Genomic DNA, 18,861 nt, shown 5'->3' on the forward strand with positions numbered 1-18,861 from the left:
ATATGCCTCGTCTGATCTGTGCTTTAGAGCAGTTGCATTTGACACAACTTTGTCTGGATATTTTGTGATCATCTGGTGCATATTCGTGTTTCAACTACTCATCTCTTGACGCTCAGTTTCCTACATCACGTGCTGTATCTGTCTCGACTTGTCTAGTTCGTGTCTTGCCTTGATTATTCCTCATAGGCTTCGTCTGATACTTCAGTGTCTCACTCTGGTGGTAGTCCTCTTCCTTCCATGAGCAGACTTCATTTTTATGCTTGATTAGCCATCATCTAATTCTTCCATCTAGTTTATACAATCTTCATGGATTGTTGCATTTAATGCCTTTGATTTTGCATTAAATGTTTGCTTGCTGAATCTTTGCTTCACGAGTTCTTTTGTACTATATGTTTGCTTTTTTGACTAGCATTAAGATATCTCTGTACTTTCTTGATATTGCAGCGATGGAGGTGTTTTCCTTTGCTGTCTGGTTGTCCTTTGTTGACTGGTAGGTGTACTTGCTCTAACACACGCAGTTTTGATTTGTGAATAAGCGCTCGCCCATTTTTTTTATCTTTCTTCTTCTGTTTTGATGTCTTCATGTGTTCTTCTAAGAGTATGTATGCTAGGTAGTTTGTCTCGTTGTGTCTTCAGACACAATCACTTTTTCTTGATCTTTGTCTATGTATTCGAGTTTTCGTCTAGTATGTTTTAACATAGTTTTGTTCATCATCTTGGTTGCTCGTGTCCTTTTTCTTTATTTCTTTTGTGTCTATGTTTGTGACTGTCTTCGTCTAATGTGTTCCCTTCGTTTGCTCAATCTTTATTCAGTGTTTGGCTCATGTCTCTTGGTCCTGATATGGATGCATATCAACTTGCCTGTACTTATATCTGAAACACTAGCACACTTGTTAGAAATAACAATACATATTATATTTGTCTCATTCAAAACCTTGGTGGGAATTGCTTTTGTCTTCGTCTGACTTAACATTAATTATTAAGATAAATTCAAGAGGTTGATGGAACCGTAATTTGCAAGGTGCGATTCTATGAGGTGCAAAATTTGCAATGGCATTGGACGCACATTTAAGGCGTCAAGCATGGTGAATGTGGTTCTCCACATTAGGAATGGAGAGGGTCATGCCAAGCACATGAGCCACAAGGAGGTCTCTAACCTCTCGACATTAGGCGAGAAGTGTCTAATCAGATGCCACTTGATGTCAATTTTTTGAGTGTGTGATGCTCAACATGAGGAGTTCTCTAACCTCTCAGCATTAGGAAAGGAGTGTCTCATCATACACCATTTGACGTTGATTTTTTTAGTGTATGATGTTAGACAAGGCCAGAGTCACGCCAAGTGCAAATGTACCAGAAGAGTCCTTGTTCCCTCAGCTCTAGATGTGGGAGTTTCTAAGTGGGGCACAAACACAACAAAGAGGTCTTTGACCTCTCCAAAGTAGATGAGAGGTTTGTCTCGCCAAGTGTAGTGTCATTGAGTAAGAAAGAGATGGTTAAAGTGACAAAGTAGTTAGTGAGGAGTTTATGAGGGAGAGTTACAATTAGGATTAATGATGATGTGATCATGTCAAGGAGGACAAGAGGTGACACATTACTGGATCCAAGAGGAATGGGCTAGTCATGGAGATCCTAGGAGAATTGGGCCCATTTTTAGGTTAGTGGGCCTTAGCTTGTCTTGGCTATGTGTCGTTGACTAAAAGCCCAATACCTCCCATACATATGCTTATATATAGTCTCTTATCATATATTAGGTGTCATATTTTTGGCCTTATATTTTGGGCCTAGTAGAATAGAGTTTTGGGGCCATAGGTCTTATTAGACCTATTTTGGGCTTAATGGGCCTTAGGTCTTTTGGTATCCAATATTGGGGTTGTTATGCTTCTTTTATTATGTTTTGATGTTTAGGATATGCAGGCTATTGTATTTAGGCCATTAGGTTAGATTTTGAGGAGAAAATATTAAATACGCAAGTTAGTTTAAATTAGGTCACATTTAGGTTTAATTTGTGATGCATTTAGTACACATGTGCTAGCATAAGGTGGGTTGCACTTAATCTACACCAAATGACATCCAAATTCAACCTAAATGTAACCTAATTTTGTGGCTACACATGGTGATGCCATTGGCAAGCCATAATTTGAATTCAAATTTTGGCACCAATACACCTAGTCACTTTGTGGCTCCACATTCATCCTTTCCTTAGCTTATAAATCAAGCTCTCCTCACTCATTTGTATTCACTTTGAGTTGTTTATACAGAGAATTATGCATTTTTGAAAATTCCCTCTCAACTTAAGGTCACTTAGAGCTTAGAACTTTAGGAATTCCAGAAATTCCTACTCTAGGTTCATTTACCTTTATGAGGAATCACTTGAGTCCTTGGCTTGAGTGTGTGAATAACCAATTTTATCCAGACCCACCCAAACAATGAAATGGACGTCTACAATGAAGCGGAGGAGCTCCCAAAGTATGGAGGCAACACCATATGACAACGAGAAGATTTGAAGCCCAAATAGGTTGGTTTTAGTAGCCTAGAACGGGTTGTTCTAAAACTAGAACAGGCCATTCCAAGTTACTAAAAACACCTAAAATCCTAATTGAGAACGGGCCGTTCCAGTGCAGTTCACCATGGGAAACTTTCAAATTGGGAATGGGTCGTTCTGAATTTAGAACAGATCGTTCTACATCTAGAACGGGTCGTTTCAGTGTAGTTCACTATGGGAAAAGTGCAAATTTGGAACGGGCCGTTCCTGAGTCACATGTAACTCATAACTGAATGATTCAGAACGAGCCATTCTGAATCTAAAACGTGCCATTCTGGTCAGGTCTGACGTCTATAAATAGTAGACTCGGGCACTATTTTTGGGGCTGGAAAATTTCGTCCAAGACTCTTTAGAGCTTGAAATTTCTCTCTCTCTCTCTCTCTTTGTATTTCTTAAGATCTGTGAGGCATCTGTGTAGTGTGAAAGGTAGCCAAAAAGCACCTCATCTTTCAAGATTCAACGATATCTTATTCTTTTCTTGACTCTATTTTTATTTTATTTTATATTTATTATTATTATTATTATTATTTTAATTGTATGTACTTAGTGAATATGATTGGTTGTCTTTAAAATAATTGTTTACAAAATATTTAATATACAACAAATAATAACGTCGATTGAATAACATTTTTATCTTCGACATTACTTGATTTTAAGGGTTTAATGATTATTCATTTGCTAACTTAAATTCTTATACAAGTTTCTCCTTTTTAAAAAAAAAAAAAAAGAAATAAATAATAGGTTTATTCTTGTATATATATATTTTAGGGTAAATTAAATATTTATAAATTTAAGTAATTTTGCGCACAATTAATTAAAGGTATTGTTTTTACGAGCGTCGCAGGGTGCTAATATCTTCCCTACACGTAATTGACTTCCGAACCCAATTTCAATTTTAAATGATTATCTTTTAAAGGGTTTTCCAATGTTTTTCTCTTAAAATAAAATATTGGTGCGACTCCATTAAAAAAAATGTTTGCGTCATCTCGTCGCGGTTCCGGTTGCGACAGATGGCGACTCCATTGGGGACGTTTGAGAGTCAGACCTTATTCAATTAATTGTGCAAAATTATGACTTTATAAATATTGATTTTACCCTTTTTATTTTATTTTATTTTTGTTTTATTTTTTATTTTTATTTTTTGCTACGTATGTTCTGTTTGGATTTAAGCTTAAATTAGAGTTTTATTTATTTTATTCGCATGTCTATTTGTTACCCCACACACCCACTAACACTTGTACCTCACACACTTTGGGCTCTATACTCGAGCCTATGCGAGCTTAAGAAGAGAAGGTGGCTTGATGACTGTTATTGAGGGGCTTGATGCTCGCTTAACCGTTGTTGAGTTACCACTCAGGTTGTTACTAGTAGCATGGGTTAATCATATTGAGAGGGTATGTTCCCTACTTGTGATTGATTCATGCGCTAGGTCCTTATTTATATGATAAGGGCAGCCTGGGGACCAATAAATCTTGAGAAGTTTTAGATCCACCCATAAAACCATGCACTGATAGGTGGACTTAATGACCCTTCGAATTAGGGTGTTAACCTTAGAAATTTGCTACCCTAGGTTTATCGTAATAAGTCACATTGTTTTAGACATCATTTATTAAGGCGAGAATTCTCCCTTGAGTGATTGTTAATCACATTTTGATCTTGAGATGATTGATCCTTGTTTGAAAATGTGACTCGTACTGTTGCATTGCTAGTAAAATGACCTTATTCATTGAGGTGTGAATGCTCCCTTGAAATCAATCGTCGTATGACCTAAGAGGTTTTGCCTCTAGTGTTAAGGTATGGGGAATTGCTCCTCAAATTGAATACAAAATCAATCTTTTCCAAAATTTGTTTCTTCTTCCTTTTCTTTTATACTCATAAAATTCACTTTGTATTTAGAAAGTAATAAAGCAAAAAAAAATAACAAAGTGTTTCCTCGGGATCGTTATAGGACATGCTCTCAGGCTAAAATCATGGATGAGATAGAGGAACACAAAGAAGAATTGAAAAATGATATCAATCAATTGAAGGAACAAATGGCCCAAATTCTAGAGATGTTGTAGTCTATACAAGTGAAAAATGTAGAAGGGACCCCTCCAGTAGCTAGAGGAGAATCGTCAACTTCTCCTACGTATCCACCTAGCTTTACCCCAGCCCCAACACAATCATTAACTCTACATCTTAACAAATCCAGTCAACAAGTTGATCCTCTAGAGGTCCAATGGCCACCATATGGCCTTCCGCCCAACTACACACCTCCAACGATCATGGATCCTCCGGATAAGAACCAACCATTGGTGAATCAGCCGCCTACACAAATGCAACCTACCCAACCTGAGGTTTCACCCATGAATGTCACCACTTATAAACATCGTTCCCTACCAACCCCAAAATTCTAATTTTATCAACCAAGGGAATACTCACCAAACTTCTAGGGGATATCAACCAACCTCTAGAATTGAGGATATTCCGTCTAGTGAGAAGTTACAAATGCTAGAAGAGAGGCTAAAGGTTGTGGAAGGAGGTAGTTATGATGTTGGTGAAGCTATCGATCTTTGTTTGGTTCTAAATATAGAGTTTCCCCCAAAATTCAAAGTTCCTGAATTTGATAAATATAAAGGAACAAGTTGTCCAAAGAATAACATAACCATGTATTGCAGAAAGATGGAAGCATATGCTTGCAATGATAAGTTTCTTATTCATTGTTTTCAGCATTCCTTAACTAGGGCAGCTTTGAATTGGTATATGCATCTTGAACAGGCCTATATCCACTCCTGGAAGGATTTAGCTGATGCTTTCCTTAAACAATATATATATAATCTTGACATGGTTCCATATAGGTTTGAACTATGCAACATGTCTAAAAAAGATGGTGAAACGTTTAAGGAATATGCTCAGAGGTGGAGAGAAGTGGCAGCACAAGTGGAACCTCCTTTGTCTGATAGAGAAGCGGTAGTCCTGTTCATTAATACTTTACGAGCACCGTTCTATGATAAGATAATTGGAAATATTTCATCAAATTTCTCTGATATAGTCATCATCGGGGAAAAGATTGAGAATGGCATGAGGAGTGGGAAGATTGCGGTTGACTCTAATGAAATAGCTAGTTCAAGAAAATTTTCAAATGGTGCAGGAAAGAAAAAGGAAGGAGATACAAATGCAGTGACATTCAACTCCCCTAGGTTACCTAACAACCAACCTCCTTATTTCTATACCCCTCACATGGCCTACCCAAATATTACTGCCATCTTACCATATCCTCACCAACCTATCCATCAAGCTCTGCAAGCTTCACCCGCAACACCTACCGCACGACCACCTCAATCTACCCAGCAATGGAACCAAAATTCTAGCCATATGAGGTCACAAAATACCCAAGATCGGAAACCAATTGAATTTGACCCTATTCGTATGTCTTATACTGAGTTGTTCCCTCTCCTACTACAAAATTCACTAGTAGTACCTTGCCTGATGAAGCTCATAGAACCACCATATCCTAGGGGATACGACGTTAATGCCAAATGTGATTATCATGCGGGAGCTATTGGTCACTCCCTTGAAAATTGCAAAGCACTAAAAATTAAGGTACAAAATTTGACTAAGGCTGGGTGGTTAGACTTTAAAGAGGATAATCCTAATATTGGGACCCTCTACTAGGTCATGGAGGGCCGACAGTTAATTCTGTTGAGGAGAATAGATGGGGTCCCTATCAGTGATCTGGGAGAAATCTTTTGAAGTGCGGGGTTTGAGTTTCCAAACTCAATAGCTGTTGTTGAGCAAGACTTTCGTGAGGACGAACAGGCTAGTCTGGTTCGCGCTTGTCCACCGAACATGGAGCTTAATAATTGGGAGATTAACGAGCTACTTGTGGTTTTTAATTCAAATTTAAAGTAATTTTCTTGTAATGCTAATCTTATTGTTCTGCCCAAGGCTTTAAGATTTATTTCCTTAAATAAGGGCTCATGTAATTCCTTTTAATATTAAATAAAATGCATTCATTCTTCTTTCATCTCTTGCTTCTTCCTTTCTCCTTAATCTCTTTATCAATCTTATCCTAACTTTAAAGAATGCGAAAAAATGAGCTTGAACGTGACAGTGCTAGTGTTGCATCAAATAATTTTGATTGTCCCGTTAATCAGACTTGTGAGGAAATGGAGAATAATTGCTTTAAAAACGTTAAGAAATGTTATAAATGTCATATATAAGTTGATAATATCAATGCTTCGCCAACTTCCCTTAATATTTTGTCATCACCTTGGCCATTTTCGATGTGGGGAATGGATGTTTGGTCCCATTGGGTCAAAAACGTCAAATGGAAATCGCTTCATTATGGTTGTTATTGACTATTTTACCAAATGGGTTGAAGCCACTTCGTATGCCCATGTGACTCGAAATGTGAATTAAGTAGAATCATTACTGATAGAGTTAGATGTTGACTTTAAAATTCAGCTCCATAACTCTTCCCCATATCGTCCAAAGATGAACGGTACAGTTGAAGCAGCAAACAAGAACATCAAGAGGGTCATCCAGAAAATGGTGGTGACATACAAAAATTGGCATGAGATGCTTCCATTTGCTTTACATGGATATCATACCTCAGTTCGAACCTCAACTGGGGCAACCCCATTTTTCTTAGTTTATGGAATATATTGAAAAGAAATGCATGTTACATTAAAAAATAAAAATTAAGGCATTACAAATTATGTTTATGGGTTTTAAAAGCCACAGTATGCTTGATAATTTCTTGATAAGGCGCAACCAACAAGATAACGTTGTTTCAAATCATAAATACTTACAACATCTTAAGGGTAACCCAAGGGAATAACCAACTATCATTCAAGTCAAAGAGCAATCAAAGGCCTCACTCATCCATGATCTTTGGCTGTGTGTCACAATGAGGAAATTATGACCTTAACAAAAAAAAAAAAGCAAAAGCAAAAAGGAAAGGAAAAGAAACAAAAGTTTAAGTCTTGAAAGTTGTGTCTCATAACATTTTACATCACATCACCATTGCATCACATTTCATTTTCATCTCTTACTTCCTAGAACCTACTATTAGGTTTTCTTAAGTCTTTAAAACCAATAGCATAGAGTCTTTAGACTAAGTACTTGCTTAGCACATATGGCTTTCTATTTAAGTCCAGTACTTACCTAGCACAAGTTACAATTTCTTTTATATAAGCCCAGTATCTACCTGGCGCGACCCATCGACCAATTCAGCACAAGCATTTGGTCGATCCAATATCAGCATTCAATTAATCTAGCACCACAATTTGATTGAATTGGCAGAAGCATTTGGCCAATACAGCACAAGCATTCGACCACTCCAGCATTAGCATTCAGTTCATCAATTCAATCGATCCAGCATCAAAATTTGATTGAATTCGCACTAGCATTTGGTCGATACAGCACAAGCATTCGACCACTCCAACATTAGCATTCAGTTCATCAATTCAATCAATCCAGCACCAGCATTTGATTGAATTGGCACTAGCATTCGGTCGATCCAGCACAAGCATTTGACCACTCCAGCATTAGCATTCAGTTCATCAACATTCAATCAATCCAGCACCATCATTTGATTGACTTGGCACCAACATTCGGTCGATCCAGCACAAGCATTCGACCACTCTAGCATTAACATTCAGTTCATCAACATTCAATCAATCTAGCACTAGCATTTGATTGAATTGGCACCAGCATTCGGTCGATACAACATAAGCATTCGACCTCTCCAGCATTAGCATTCAGTTCATCAACATTCAATCAATCCAGCACCAGTATTTGATTGAATTGGCACCATCATCCGGTTGATACAGCACAAGCATTCAACCACTCTAGCATTAACATTCAGTTCATCAACATTCAATTAATCCAGCACCAACATTTGATTGAATTGGAACCAGCATTCGGTCAATACAGCACAAGCATTCGACCACTCCAGCATTAGCATTCAGTTCATCAACATTCAATCAATCTAGCCCCAGCATTTGATTGAATTGGAACCAACATTCGGTCAATACAGCACAAGCATTCGACCACTACAACATTAGCATTCAGTTCTTCAACCTTCAATGACTCCAACACCAACATTTAATTGAATTGGCACCAACATTCGGTCGATCCAGCACAAGCATTCACCACCACAGCACAAGCATTCAACATTAGCATTCGGTTGATCCAACACAAGCATTCAACTACTCCATTACAAGTATTCAACATTAGCATTCAGTTGATCTAGCACTAGCACTTGACGATCCCAACACAACATTCTAGCATCTGATTGTTCAAGCAAAAGCATTGAATCTTTCTAGTACTAACATCAACAATAAGAGCTATGTCTTGGGTAGCTGGATAAAATTAATTCGCATCTTTATTCATTTCTTATAAAAAATAATCTAAATTTCCTTATTTAGATTATTTAATAAGAAATAAATAAAGAAGGGAAACTATGAATAACCAATTTTATCCAGACCCACCAAAATAAGGAAATGGATGTCTATAATGAAGAGGAGGAGCTCCCAATGTATGGAGGCAACACCATATGACAACGAGGAGATTTGAAGCCCAAATAGGTTGGTTTTAGTAGTCCAGAACGGGTTATTCCAAAACTGGAACGGGCCGTTCCAATTTACTAAAAATACCTAAAACCCTAATTGAGAACGGGCCGTTCCAATGCATTTCACCATGGGAAACGTTCAAATTGGGAACGGGGCATTCCAAATTTAGAACGGGCCGTTCCAGTGTAGTTCACTATGGGAAAAGTGCAAATTTGGAACGGGTCGTTCCGCCATTATAACGGGTCGTTCCAAAGTCACATGTAACTCATAACTGAATGATCTAGAACGGGCCGTTTCGAATCTGGAACGGGCCGTTCTGGTCAGGTCTGACGTCTATAAATAACAGACTCAGGCACTATTTTTGGAGCTGGAAAATTTCGTCCAAGACTCTTTAGTGCTCGAAATTTCTCTCTCTCTCTCTTTGTATTTCTTAAGATCTGTGAGGCATCTGTGTAGTGTGAAAGGTAGCCAAAAAGCACCTCATCTTTCAAGATTCAATGGTATCGTATTCTTTTCTTGACTTTATTTATTTATTTTTTTTAATTATTATTTTTTAATTGTATGTACTTAGTGAATATGATTGGGTGTCTTTAAAATAATTGTTTACAAAATATTTAATATACAACAAATAACAACGTCGATTGAATAACATTTTTATCTTCGACATTACTTGATTTTAAGGGTTTAATGATAAGCCATTTGCTACCTTAAATTCTTATACAAGTTTCTCCTTTAAAAAAAAAAGAAATAAATAAGAGGTTTATTCTTGTATATATATATTTTAGGGTAAATTAAATATTTATAAATTTACGTAATTTTGCACGCAATTAATTAAAGGTACTATTTTTACAAGCGTCGTAGGGTGCTAATACCTTCCCTACACGTAATTGACTTCCGAACCCAATTTCAATTTTAAAAGATTATCTTTTAAAGGGTTTTCCAATGTTTTCCCTTAAAATGAAATATTGGTGGCGAATCCATTAAAAAAAATGTTTGCGTCATCCCATCGCGGTTTCGGTTGCGATAGAGTGCTTCCAACTCCAAAGGTCTAGCACATTCTCAAGGTGTTCTTCAACAATCTTAGACGAAGGAGGAGATCAAAGAAAGATCAAGAGTCTTGGAGCAACTTCCATTGGTGATTTAGATCAAAATCCACTAGGAGTCGACATCAAATGATGAGACAAAAAAATAAGAGAATGAACGTGAGTAAATAATTTAAGAGAGGAAAATGGTGAGAATGATAATAGGTGTAACATCCAATTTTTCAAAAATAATAATATTAGTATATTATTATATTTTTTAGGGTTAGAAATACTTTTATTATTATTATTATTATTATTATTATTATTATTATTGAATGAGAGAGTACTTCATTTTATATTTTTCATTTATTTACTCAAAAAATGATTCACATTACATCAGAACTAGTGAGATTTACGCAATCAAGTACGGGGAGAAAAAGGAATTTTTGTATGCAAAGTCACATGAGAGAATGGGTAGAGGGAGAAAGTTCCCTAAGATTCTTAGTAATTTTATAACGTTTTTTATTTGTATATTTGGTAATTTGGATAAATTATACTTGTATTAATAATTGTATTTCTGGTATTAGATGTTAAAAATCGATGTTCTAGGAGAGGGATTGGATTAATTGAAATGTGTTTGTGAGTTAGGGTTCATGAGGGATTGGAGTTTGGTCAATTGGAAATCTTTTTGTGAAATTGAGAATTCAATTAGGTTTTATATTTGTGGGATTACAAGGGAGAATGGGTAGGGGGAGAAACCCCTAAAATTCCTAAGATTGTCCATTTTCTATTTTGATCCTCAAATTGATGATTCAATCGGACTTTATATTGATTTAAGAATGTGTTTACCGTATTGTTTAGTAAAATTGATGATCTAGATGATAATTGAATTCATTGGGATGTGCTCTATAAGTTAGGGTTCTTGTAGGTTGATGAGACCCTTAATTATATGAATTAATGAGTAATTGAGAGATTTTACTTATGGGTATACCTTAATAATTTTGTAATATCTTTTTGTGTGATTAACCAAATTGATTTCTATTTGTTTCGTTAGAAATTAGACACGTGGGGCTACAATTTAGACTCTATAATTGTGTAAAAATGTTAAGAATTGATTGAGTTATGTGACTTATAAGTTCATTCTCTATTACAGTGCGTGAAATATTAATTTTTGTGTTGTCAGACATGTGAGATGACCTTAACAACATTTTTAGGCTTCATGTTCTTCACTCAAAAAGGATGTGTACAACTCAAGTTATGGTCAAAATAGTGAGTAGAGGTCAAGTTGTCAAGATTTACGGTGCCAGATGCGGGTATTCTATTTCAATTTGTGTTTTTTTTTAAGTTTTGGGACCCTTTTTTGGCATGTTTGTGATACTTTATGATTTCTCAATGATGCTTTATAATACTTTTGATATGATTGAACGAGTTTGATGTGGGATTGTGAAATATGGTATTATATTGATGGATTTTGATGATGGATGTGAATTGTATGATGTCCAGTAATGACTATTATATGAATAGATATAAATGGTGTGTATTTGGCTGAGTATATTTGAGTATGAATGGTTTGTATTTGGATGAGTGATATATAAATGTGATTAAATGTGAATGATTGGTAATTAAATGTGTGATGCATTGTCACAGGCATATGCGTGACACAGTACTAGATGTGTGATGCATCGGCACGGGCGTGTGCGTGACATGGTGCTGGATGTATGATGCATTGGCACGGGCATATGCGTGACACAATGCTGGATGTGTGATGCATCGACATGGGCATGTGTGTGACATATTGCATACTTAAACTGTGATATGGTAATGGAAATTGAATGAACTTAAAATTGATAATATGAACTATGATTGGCCGAGGTTTAATTATGTATATTTATTTAATTGAGAATGTATTGGTTGGATTTTCCTATTGTGATTTGTATATGAATATCTTCTTGTCTCACCGTACATTTTGTAGTTGTTTTTAGGTGAGGAAGATTTGGATGTGAGTGGCACTGAAGGTGCATTCGGGCGAGAGTTTTATTTGTTTTTAATTCCTCAAGTAAAATTGGTCTTTTTAATCCCTGTAATTTACAAAAAAAAAATTAGTACTTATACTCAAATTTTGTCAAGAAATATGTCAAATACCGTCACATAAAATCTACTTACTAGTACTCCTATCAATGAAAATATCACATTAAATCTACTTATTGTTGCACAACTATCTTAATCTATCACTTTTAGATATGTTATTGGTAATTTCAGGGACTAAAACAATATTTTTGAAAATTATAGAATTACAAAAATAGTTTTAAATTTAAGACCAAAAATAAATTTATCTTAAATTTAAGGGATTAAAAACATATTTAAGTCTAAAAATATCTATTTATACAAATTTTAAATATAAGTTATATATTCAAATAAAATATTTATTTATATATAATTTATTTTAAATTTAATTATATATAATAATGTAAAACCTAAAATATTAATTAAAATGAAAATTTAAACTAATGTTGTGATGTTTTATTTTTGATAAAATAAAAATGAATAAGAAATGTAAATTATCTTGTGTAATTTAAGCAATTAGTATTAATGATAGTAATAAATCTTTTTAGTAAATAATTAAATAAGTCATTTAAAGAATGTGAAAATGAATTATTGTATTTTCTCTTTTAAAATGGTGTTTTTTTAGTTTTTATTTTTTAAAAATTAAGTAAACTTAATTCTCTGTGTTTGGTTTATTATTTACAAAATAACTCTTAAAAAAACATTATTCTTTGGAAATAAATTTTGCATAGGTTTCTGTCAAAATAATTTTCATGAAAAGATAAGAAACTAAAATTTTCGAGTTAGAAGTAAAATTTGAATATGATAAAAAAAATATTATATTATTTTTATTTATTTATTTAATACAGTAAAAAAATCAAAATTTCAAAATATTGTCAAAAATATTTATCATTAACTAAACAACTTTTTATAATTATTAAAAATTACGATATGTAAAATTTATGATTTTTAGGAGTTATAATTCTTAGAAAAAAAACGCAAAATATTGATGGCATATGAGATAAGGATAAGTATAACATATTCACCCAAAAAAAAATTACATATTGAAGTCAGCAAAACGAATTTGGCTGGTACATTGATCATTATAATGGTATTTACAAAGCAAGATTTTTATGTTCAATGTATCTAAAAATTATAAGGAAAAAAATATTAATTGAATAAGATCGTAATTTAATTCCAGTCAACAGAAGAAAAAAATGGTTGTTGAATTCTTTGACAACTATTAATATTTCCCCGTTGCCTAGACGTTATGTCCCTCACCGACAAGACAATAATCATTTATCACCATATAAAGGACTTCTAAGCATAAACACAATTGTGTTTTTGTTTTTTTTGGTAGTTTATGTGAATATGTTTTAAAGCTAATTCAAATTTTCCCAATACAGATGAATTAAGATTCAAACTTTTGTTTTCAGAAATATCTATATTTATTATTCTCTTTGTATAAATTAAAACATTTTTTTTAAAGGATTGTACTTTTATGATGATTTTTTTAGTAAAAGTGTTTTTGGTTTTTTTTTTATTAATAGTATTTTAGAAGAAATTATTTTACTCTTATCTCTTTTGATATATTAAATTTATTTTATTTTAATATATTTTTTTGAAACAAAATAAGCTTAAATATATTTAGTTCTTTAAATTTAAGATAAATTTATTTTTGTTCCTTATATTTAAAACTATTATTTTTGATCCTGTAATTTTTAAAAATTTTGTTTTAGTTTTTATGTCATCAATAATATATTTGAAAGTGACAGATTGACACAGTTATGCAACATGCAACATTAACTAAGTTTAATGTAATATTTTTATTAGTAGAGACATTTCCAATATCCGATCAATTTGAAATAAAGTTTAGAAAGCAAATAAGTTCATAAATAATTTCAAAGGAAATGTAAAACACTACAAAAAAAATGCAATTTAGCGACCACCAAAATCGGTCGTTAAATTGCTAAAATCGGTCGCTATTTACCTTAGCGACGGAATTAGCAACCGAATTTAATTAGTCGCTAAAACCCTGGTCGCTAAGTTGTTTAGCGACCGAAATTTTCAGTCGCAAAATGGTTGCAATGAATTTGGTCGCTAAAGTGTATGGGACCAAAATAATGACCGAATAAATCGGTCTCTAAATATTTATTTGTTATTTTATTAAATTTTATAGACGTCGCAAATTTGGTCACTACGAATCACTCATATTTGGCCTCTTAAGGATTTTATTTCACAATACTTAACTTTTTAGCATGTTTTGTTCTTAATTACACAATTTCTGGAAACTTTCCAGAAGGTCACCCATCCCTATATTAGTCCAAGTCAAGCATGTTTAACTATGAAGTTCTGATGAGATAAGCTACCGAAAAGTAGATGCATATTGTTAATATAAGTAGTACAAATTAATTCATTTAAGTCATCTTCAACTATCCAATCTCATACTTATACTATCTTTGGATCCTTATTATTTTTGTGTATCTAGACCGTTATAAATATATAGTAATATATATAATAATTATATTACTAATATATAATAATTATATTATATTTAATTAATCTTTATTTATATATATACTTACTTTTATAATTAACAATCTACTTATTTCTATTTAAAATTAATTTTATGATACAATTTAAATTATTTATTATAAATTTAAAAGTTTAAGTAATAATTTATATATTTTAAAATGAGAAGGGTTATAATAATACTAGTATAACTTTTACTAAGTATTACACCGCTCAATAACTTTATATTAAATGTGAATTTTGTAAATCCAACCGTTAGATTGAAAATTCATATCACTTTATATGTTTATATCAAGTTTTGTTAAAATTGAACAACAAATTTAAAGTAATCAAAGTGCTCATATTTTATTTAAAATATATATATTATGTCAATTTTGTTTTACAACAATGAAGTATCAAATCATCTTCAATTCATATAAAATTTTGTATATATGATCTAAGAGTAAAAAATGTTCAATCTAATGGTTGAATTTATAGAATTCACATTTAATATAAAGTTATTGAGCGATGTAATACTTAGTAAAATTTATTTTGACTAGTTCTGATGCAATGTGAATCATTTCTGAGCACTCCTCCTCAGAGCAATTGTTTTTCCTCTCCTCTTCTCTCATGCCTTCAAAATAACAAATGAAAACAAAATTGGGGGTTAGTCTACTAACCCCTTCTTAACATTCCCTCGGGCTGGGTCAACCCAACTCGCTTCACTTCTCTCCCCACTTCTTTTTTCTCCAAAAAATAATTAAGTAAATAAATGAAAAATATAAAATAAAATACTCTCTCCTTTAATAATAATAATAATAATAAAAGTATTTCTAACCCCAAAAAATATAATAATATACTAATATTATTATTTATGAAAAACACGATGTTACACCTATTATTATTCTCACCATTTCCCTCTCTTAAATTATTTACTCATAGTCATTCTCTTACTTTTTTCGCTCATCATTTGATGGCAACTCCTAGTGGATTTTGATCTAAATCACCAATGGAAGTTGCTCCAAGTCTCTTGATCTTTCTTTGAGCTCCTCCTGTGTTTAAGATGATTGAAGAATACCTTGAGAAGGTGCTAGATCTTTGGAGTTGGAAGCACTCAAGCCAAGGACTCAAGTGATTGCTCACAAAGGTAGATGAACCTAGAGTAGGGATTTCCAGGATTCCTAAAGTTTTAAGCTCTAAGTGACCTTAAGTTGAGAGAGAATTTGCAAGAATGCATAATGCTCTATATATAAAACTCAAAGTGAATATAAATGAGTGAAGAGATCTTGATTTATAAGCCAAAGGAAGGATGAATGTGGAGTCACAAAGTGACTAGGTATATTGGCACCAAAATTTGAATTTAAATTTTGGCTTGCCAATGGCATCACCATGTGTAGCCACAAAATTAGGTTGCGTTTAGGTTGAATTTGGATGTCATTTGGTGCATATCAAGTGCAGCCCACCTTAGGCTAGCACATGTGCACTAAATGCATCACAAATTAAACCTAAATGCGACCTAATTTAAAAAACTAACTTGCCTTTTTTATCTTTTCTCCTCAAAACCTAACCTAATGACCTAAATAAAATGGCCTGCATATCCTAAAAATCAAAAAATAATAAGAGAAGTAAAATAAGTCCAATATTGGGTACCAAAAAGACCTAAGGCCCATTAAACCCAAAATAGGCCCAATAAGACCTATGGCCTAAAAACTCTATTCTACTAGGCCCAAAATGTAAGGCCAAAAATATGACACCTAATATATGATAAGAGAATATATACAAGCATATGTATGGGAGGTATTGAGCTTTTATTTAGTGACTCATAACCCAAGACAAGCTAAGGCCCACTAACCTAAAAATGGGCTCAATCCTCCTAGGATCTTCATGACTAGCCCATTCTTCTTAGATCCTGCAATGTGTCACCTCTTGTCCTCCCTGGCATGATTCCATCATCATTAATCCTAATTGTAACTCTCCCTCACAAGCTCCTCACTAACTACTTTGTCACTCTAACCATCTCTTTCTTACTCAATGACACCGCACTTGGTGAGACAAACCTCTCACCTACTTTGGAGAGGTCAAAGACCTCTTTGTTGCATTGCTTAGAAACTTCCATATCTAGGGCTGAGGGAACAAGGACTCTTTTGGTACACTTGTGCTTGGCATGACTCTGGCCTTGTCCAACATCATACACTAAAAAAATCAACGTCAAATGGTGCATGATGAGACACTCCTTTCCCAATGCTAAGAGGTTAAAGAACTCCCCATTCCCAATGTCGCACACTCAAAAAATTGACGTCAAGTTGTAACACCCTATTTTTTTTTATAGAAAATGATAATATTATTAATATTATATTTTTTCTTATATTTTGGGGTTAGAAATATTTAATTATTATTATTAAATGAAAAATATTTTTCTATTATTATTTATATTTATTTTGTTAAATTATTTTGAGAAAAAGGAGAAGTGAGTCGGGAAGGGTAATGAGTTGGGTTTACTCGGCCCGAGGGAATGTAAAGAAGGGGTTAGCAGATTAACCCTCATTAGTCACATTTGACATCTTCTGAAGGAGTAAGAAAAAAAGAAAGGAAAAATAAGAGCTCTAAGGAGGAGTGTCCAGGAAGAGATTAGGAGAAACTTCTCATACATCAAGAGTATTCTGGTTAATGCAAACATGTATAAGGGAAAATGGGATTTTTATATATGAAGTCACATGACGGAATAGGTAGAGGAAAAGCTCCTTAGGATGTTTGATAATTTTTATATTTGTTTCTGTTTGAATGCTTAATGATTCTGATAATTTCTATGTGGACTTGTGAGTGTATTTCTAGTATTAGATGTTAAAATTGATGTTCTGAGAGAGAGATTGAGTTGTTTGAAATGTGTCTATGAGTTAGGGTTCATGAGGGATTGAGATTTTAGTAATTGCTAGGTTGTTTTATGAAATTGATGACTCAATTGAGTTTCATATTGATTTATAAATGTGATTGTGATATTATTTGGTAAAATTGATGATCCAGATGATTATTGGATTTATTGGGATGTGCTCTATAAGTTAGGGTTCTTGTAGATTGATGAGCACCCTTAATTATATGAATTTATGAGTAATTGAGAGATTTTACTTATGGATGTACCTTAGTATTTTTATAATATCTTTCTGTGTGATTAACCAAATCAATTTTTGTTTGTTGGGTTAGAAATTAGACACTTGGGGCTATAAATTAGACTCTAGAATCGTGTAAAAATGTTAAGAATTTATTGAGTTATGCGAGTTATAAGTTCAGTCTCCATTCCAGTGCGCGAAATATTAAGTTTTGTGTTTTCATCCATGCGAGGTGACCTTAACGACAATTTTAGACTTTGTGTTCGTCACAAAAGTTGTAGCTTTGGGTGTTATATTTCTAAAGGATTTGGAATCACTCGAAAAGGATGTAGAGAACTCTAGATATGGATGTTTTAGTGAACGGGGATCAAGCTGTCAATGCGGATTATATCTATTTTAGATTTTGAAATTTTTAGCTAAGTAGGTGATTTTTTAAGAATTTCATGTCTTCATAAGAGTTGTAGATTATTCTCTTATATTTCTTTTGAGATAGGTTTGTGCTTATTTGGATGAGTATAACTCTCAGTGTGTTGTTTTCTTTTACAATTGTAGACAGGAGATGCATATTTTTTTAATGTTCTAAGGTGTTATCATGTGGATTGAAAAGTGGTTTAAAATTATACGATATTATGTTGTAGAGTTAGTTCATATACGTATATGATGTGATGTGGATTCATGGTGAATTGTGTGAGGGATATGTGAACCATTGTTTTGTGTGGATTTATCTATATTGTACATGTGATGTGGAATTGAAATGTGAAAATTGTATGCGTGACACTAGACCGTGAGGGCATGCATGTGATATGATGTTATTTATGTGTTGTTGGGGGCATGATCGTATGCGTGATACAATACTAGATATGTGATGTGTCAGGTACAATTATATGAGTGATATCAGTGGCGGTAGTGGAATGCAGTAGCACAGTAAGGTGCGTGACACGATGTGAATGTGTGATGCATCAGTAAGGGCGTGTACATGGTCTGGTGCTGGATGTGTGACATGGTGTATATGTGAAATTTGTTTATATGTACATATGTGAAATGTGATGAAAGTTCATCAGGTTCAAATATGTCACTATAAA

At 33.5% G+C, this 18,861-nt stretch overlaps 1 protein-coding gene across 1 annotated transcript; it reads left to right on the forward strand.

The window, feature by feature from the left end:
* The first annotated feature begins 4,891 nt into the window (after positions 1–4,891).
* Positions 4,892–6,196, forward strand: LOC145955061 (uncharacterized). The gene has a single exon (XM_083069765.1). It carries the CDS (start codon positions 4,892–4,894, stop codon positions 6,194–6,196), a length of 1,305 nt encoding a protein of 434 aa, XP_082925891.1.
* Positions 6,197–18,861: the final 12,665 nt, after the last annotated feature.

Source organism: Cajanus cajan, chromosome 1, assembly GCF_000230855.2.
Source record: "Cajanus cajan strain Asha chromosome 1, NIPB_CcT2T_4, whole genome shotgun sequence".
Taxonomy (NCBI): Eukaryota; Viridiplantae; Streptophyta; class Magnoliopsida; order Fabales; family Fabaceae; genus Cajanus; species Cajanus cajan.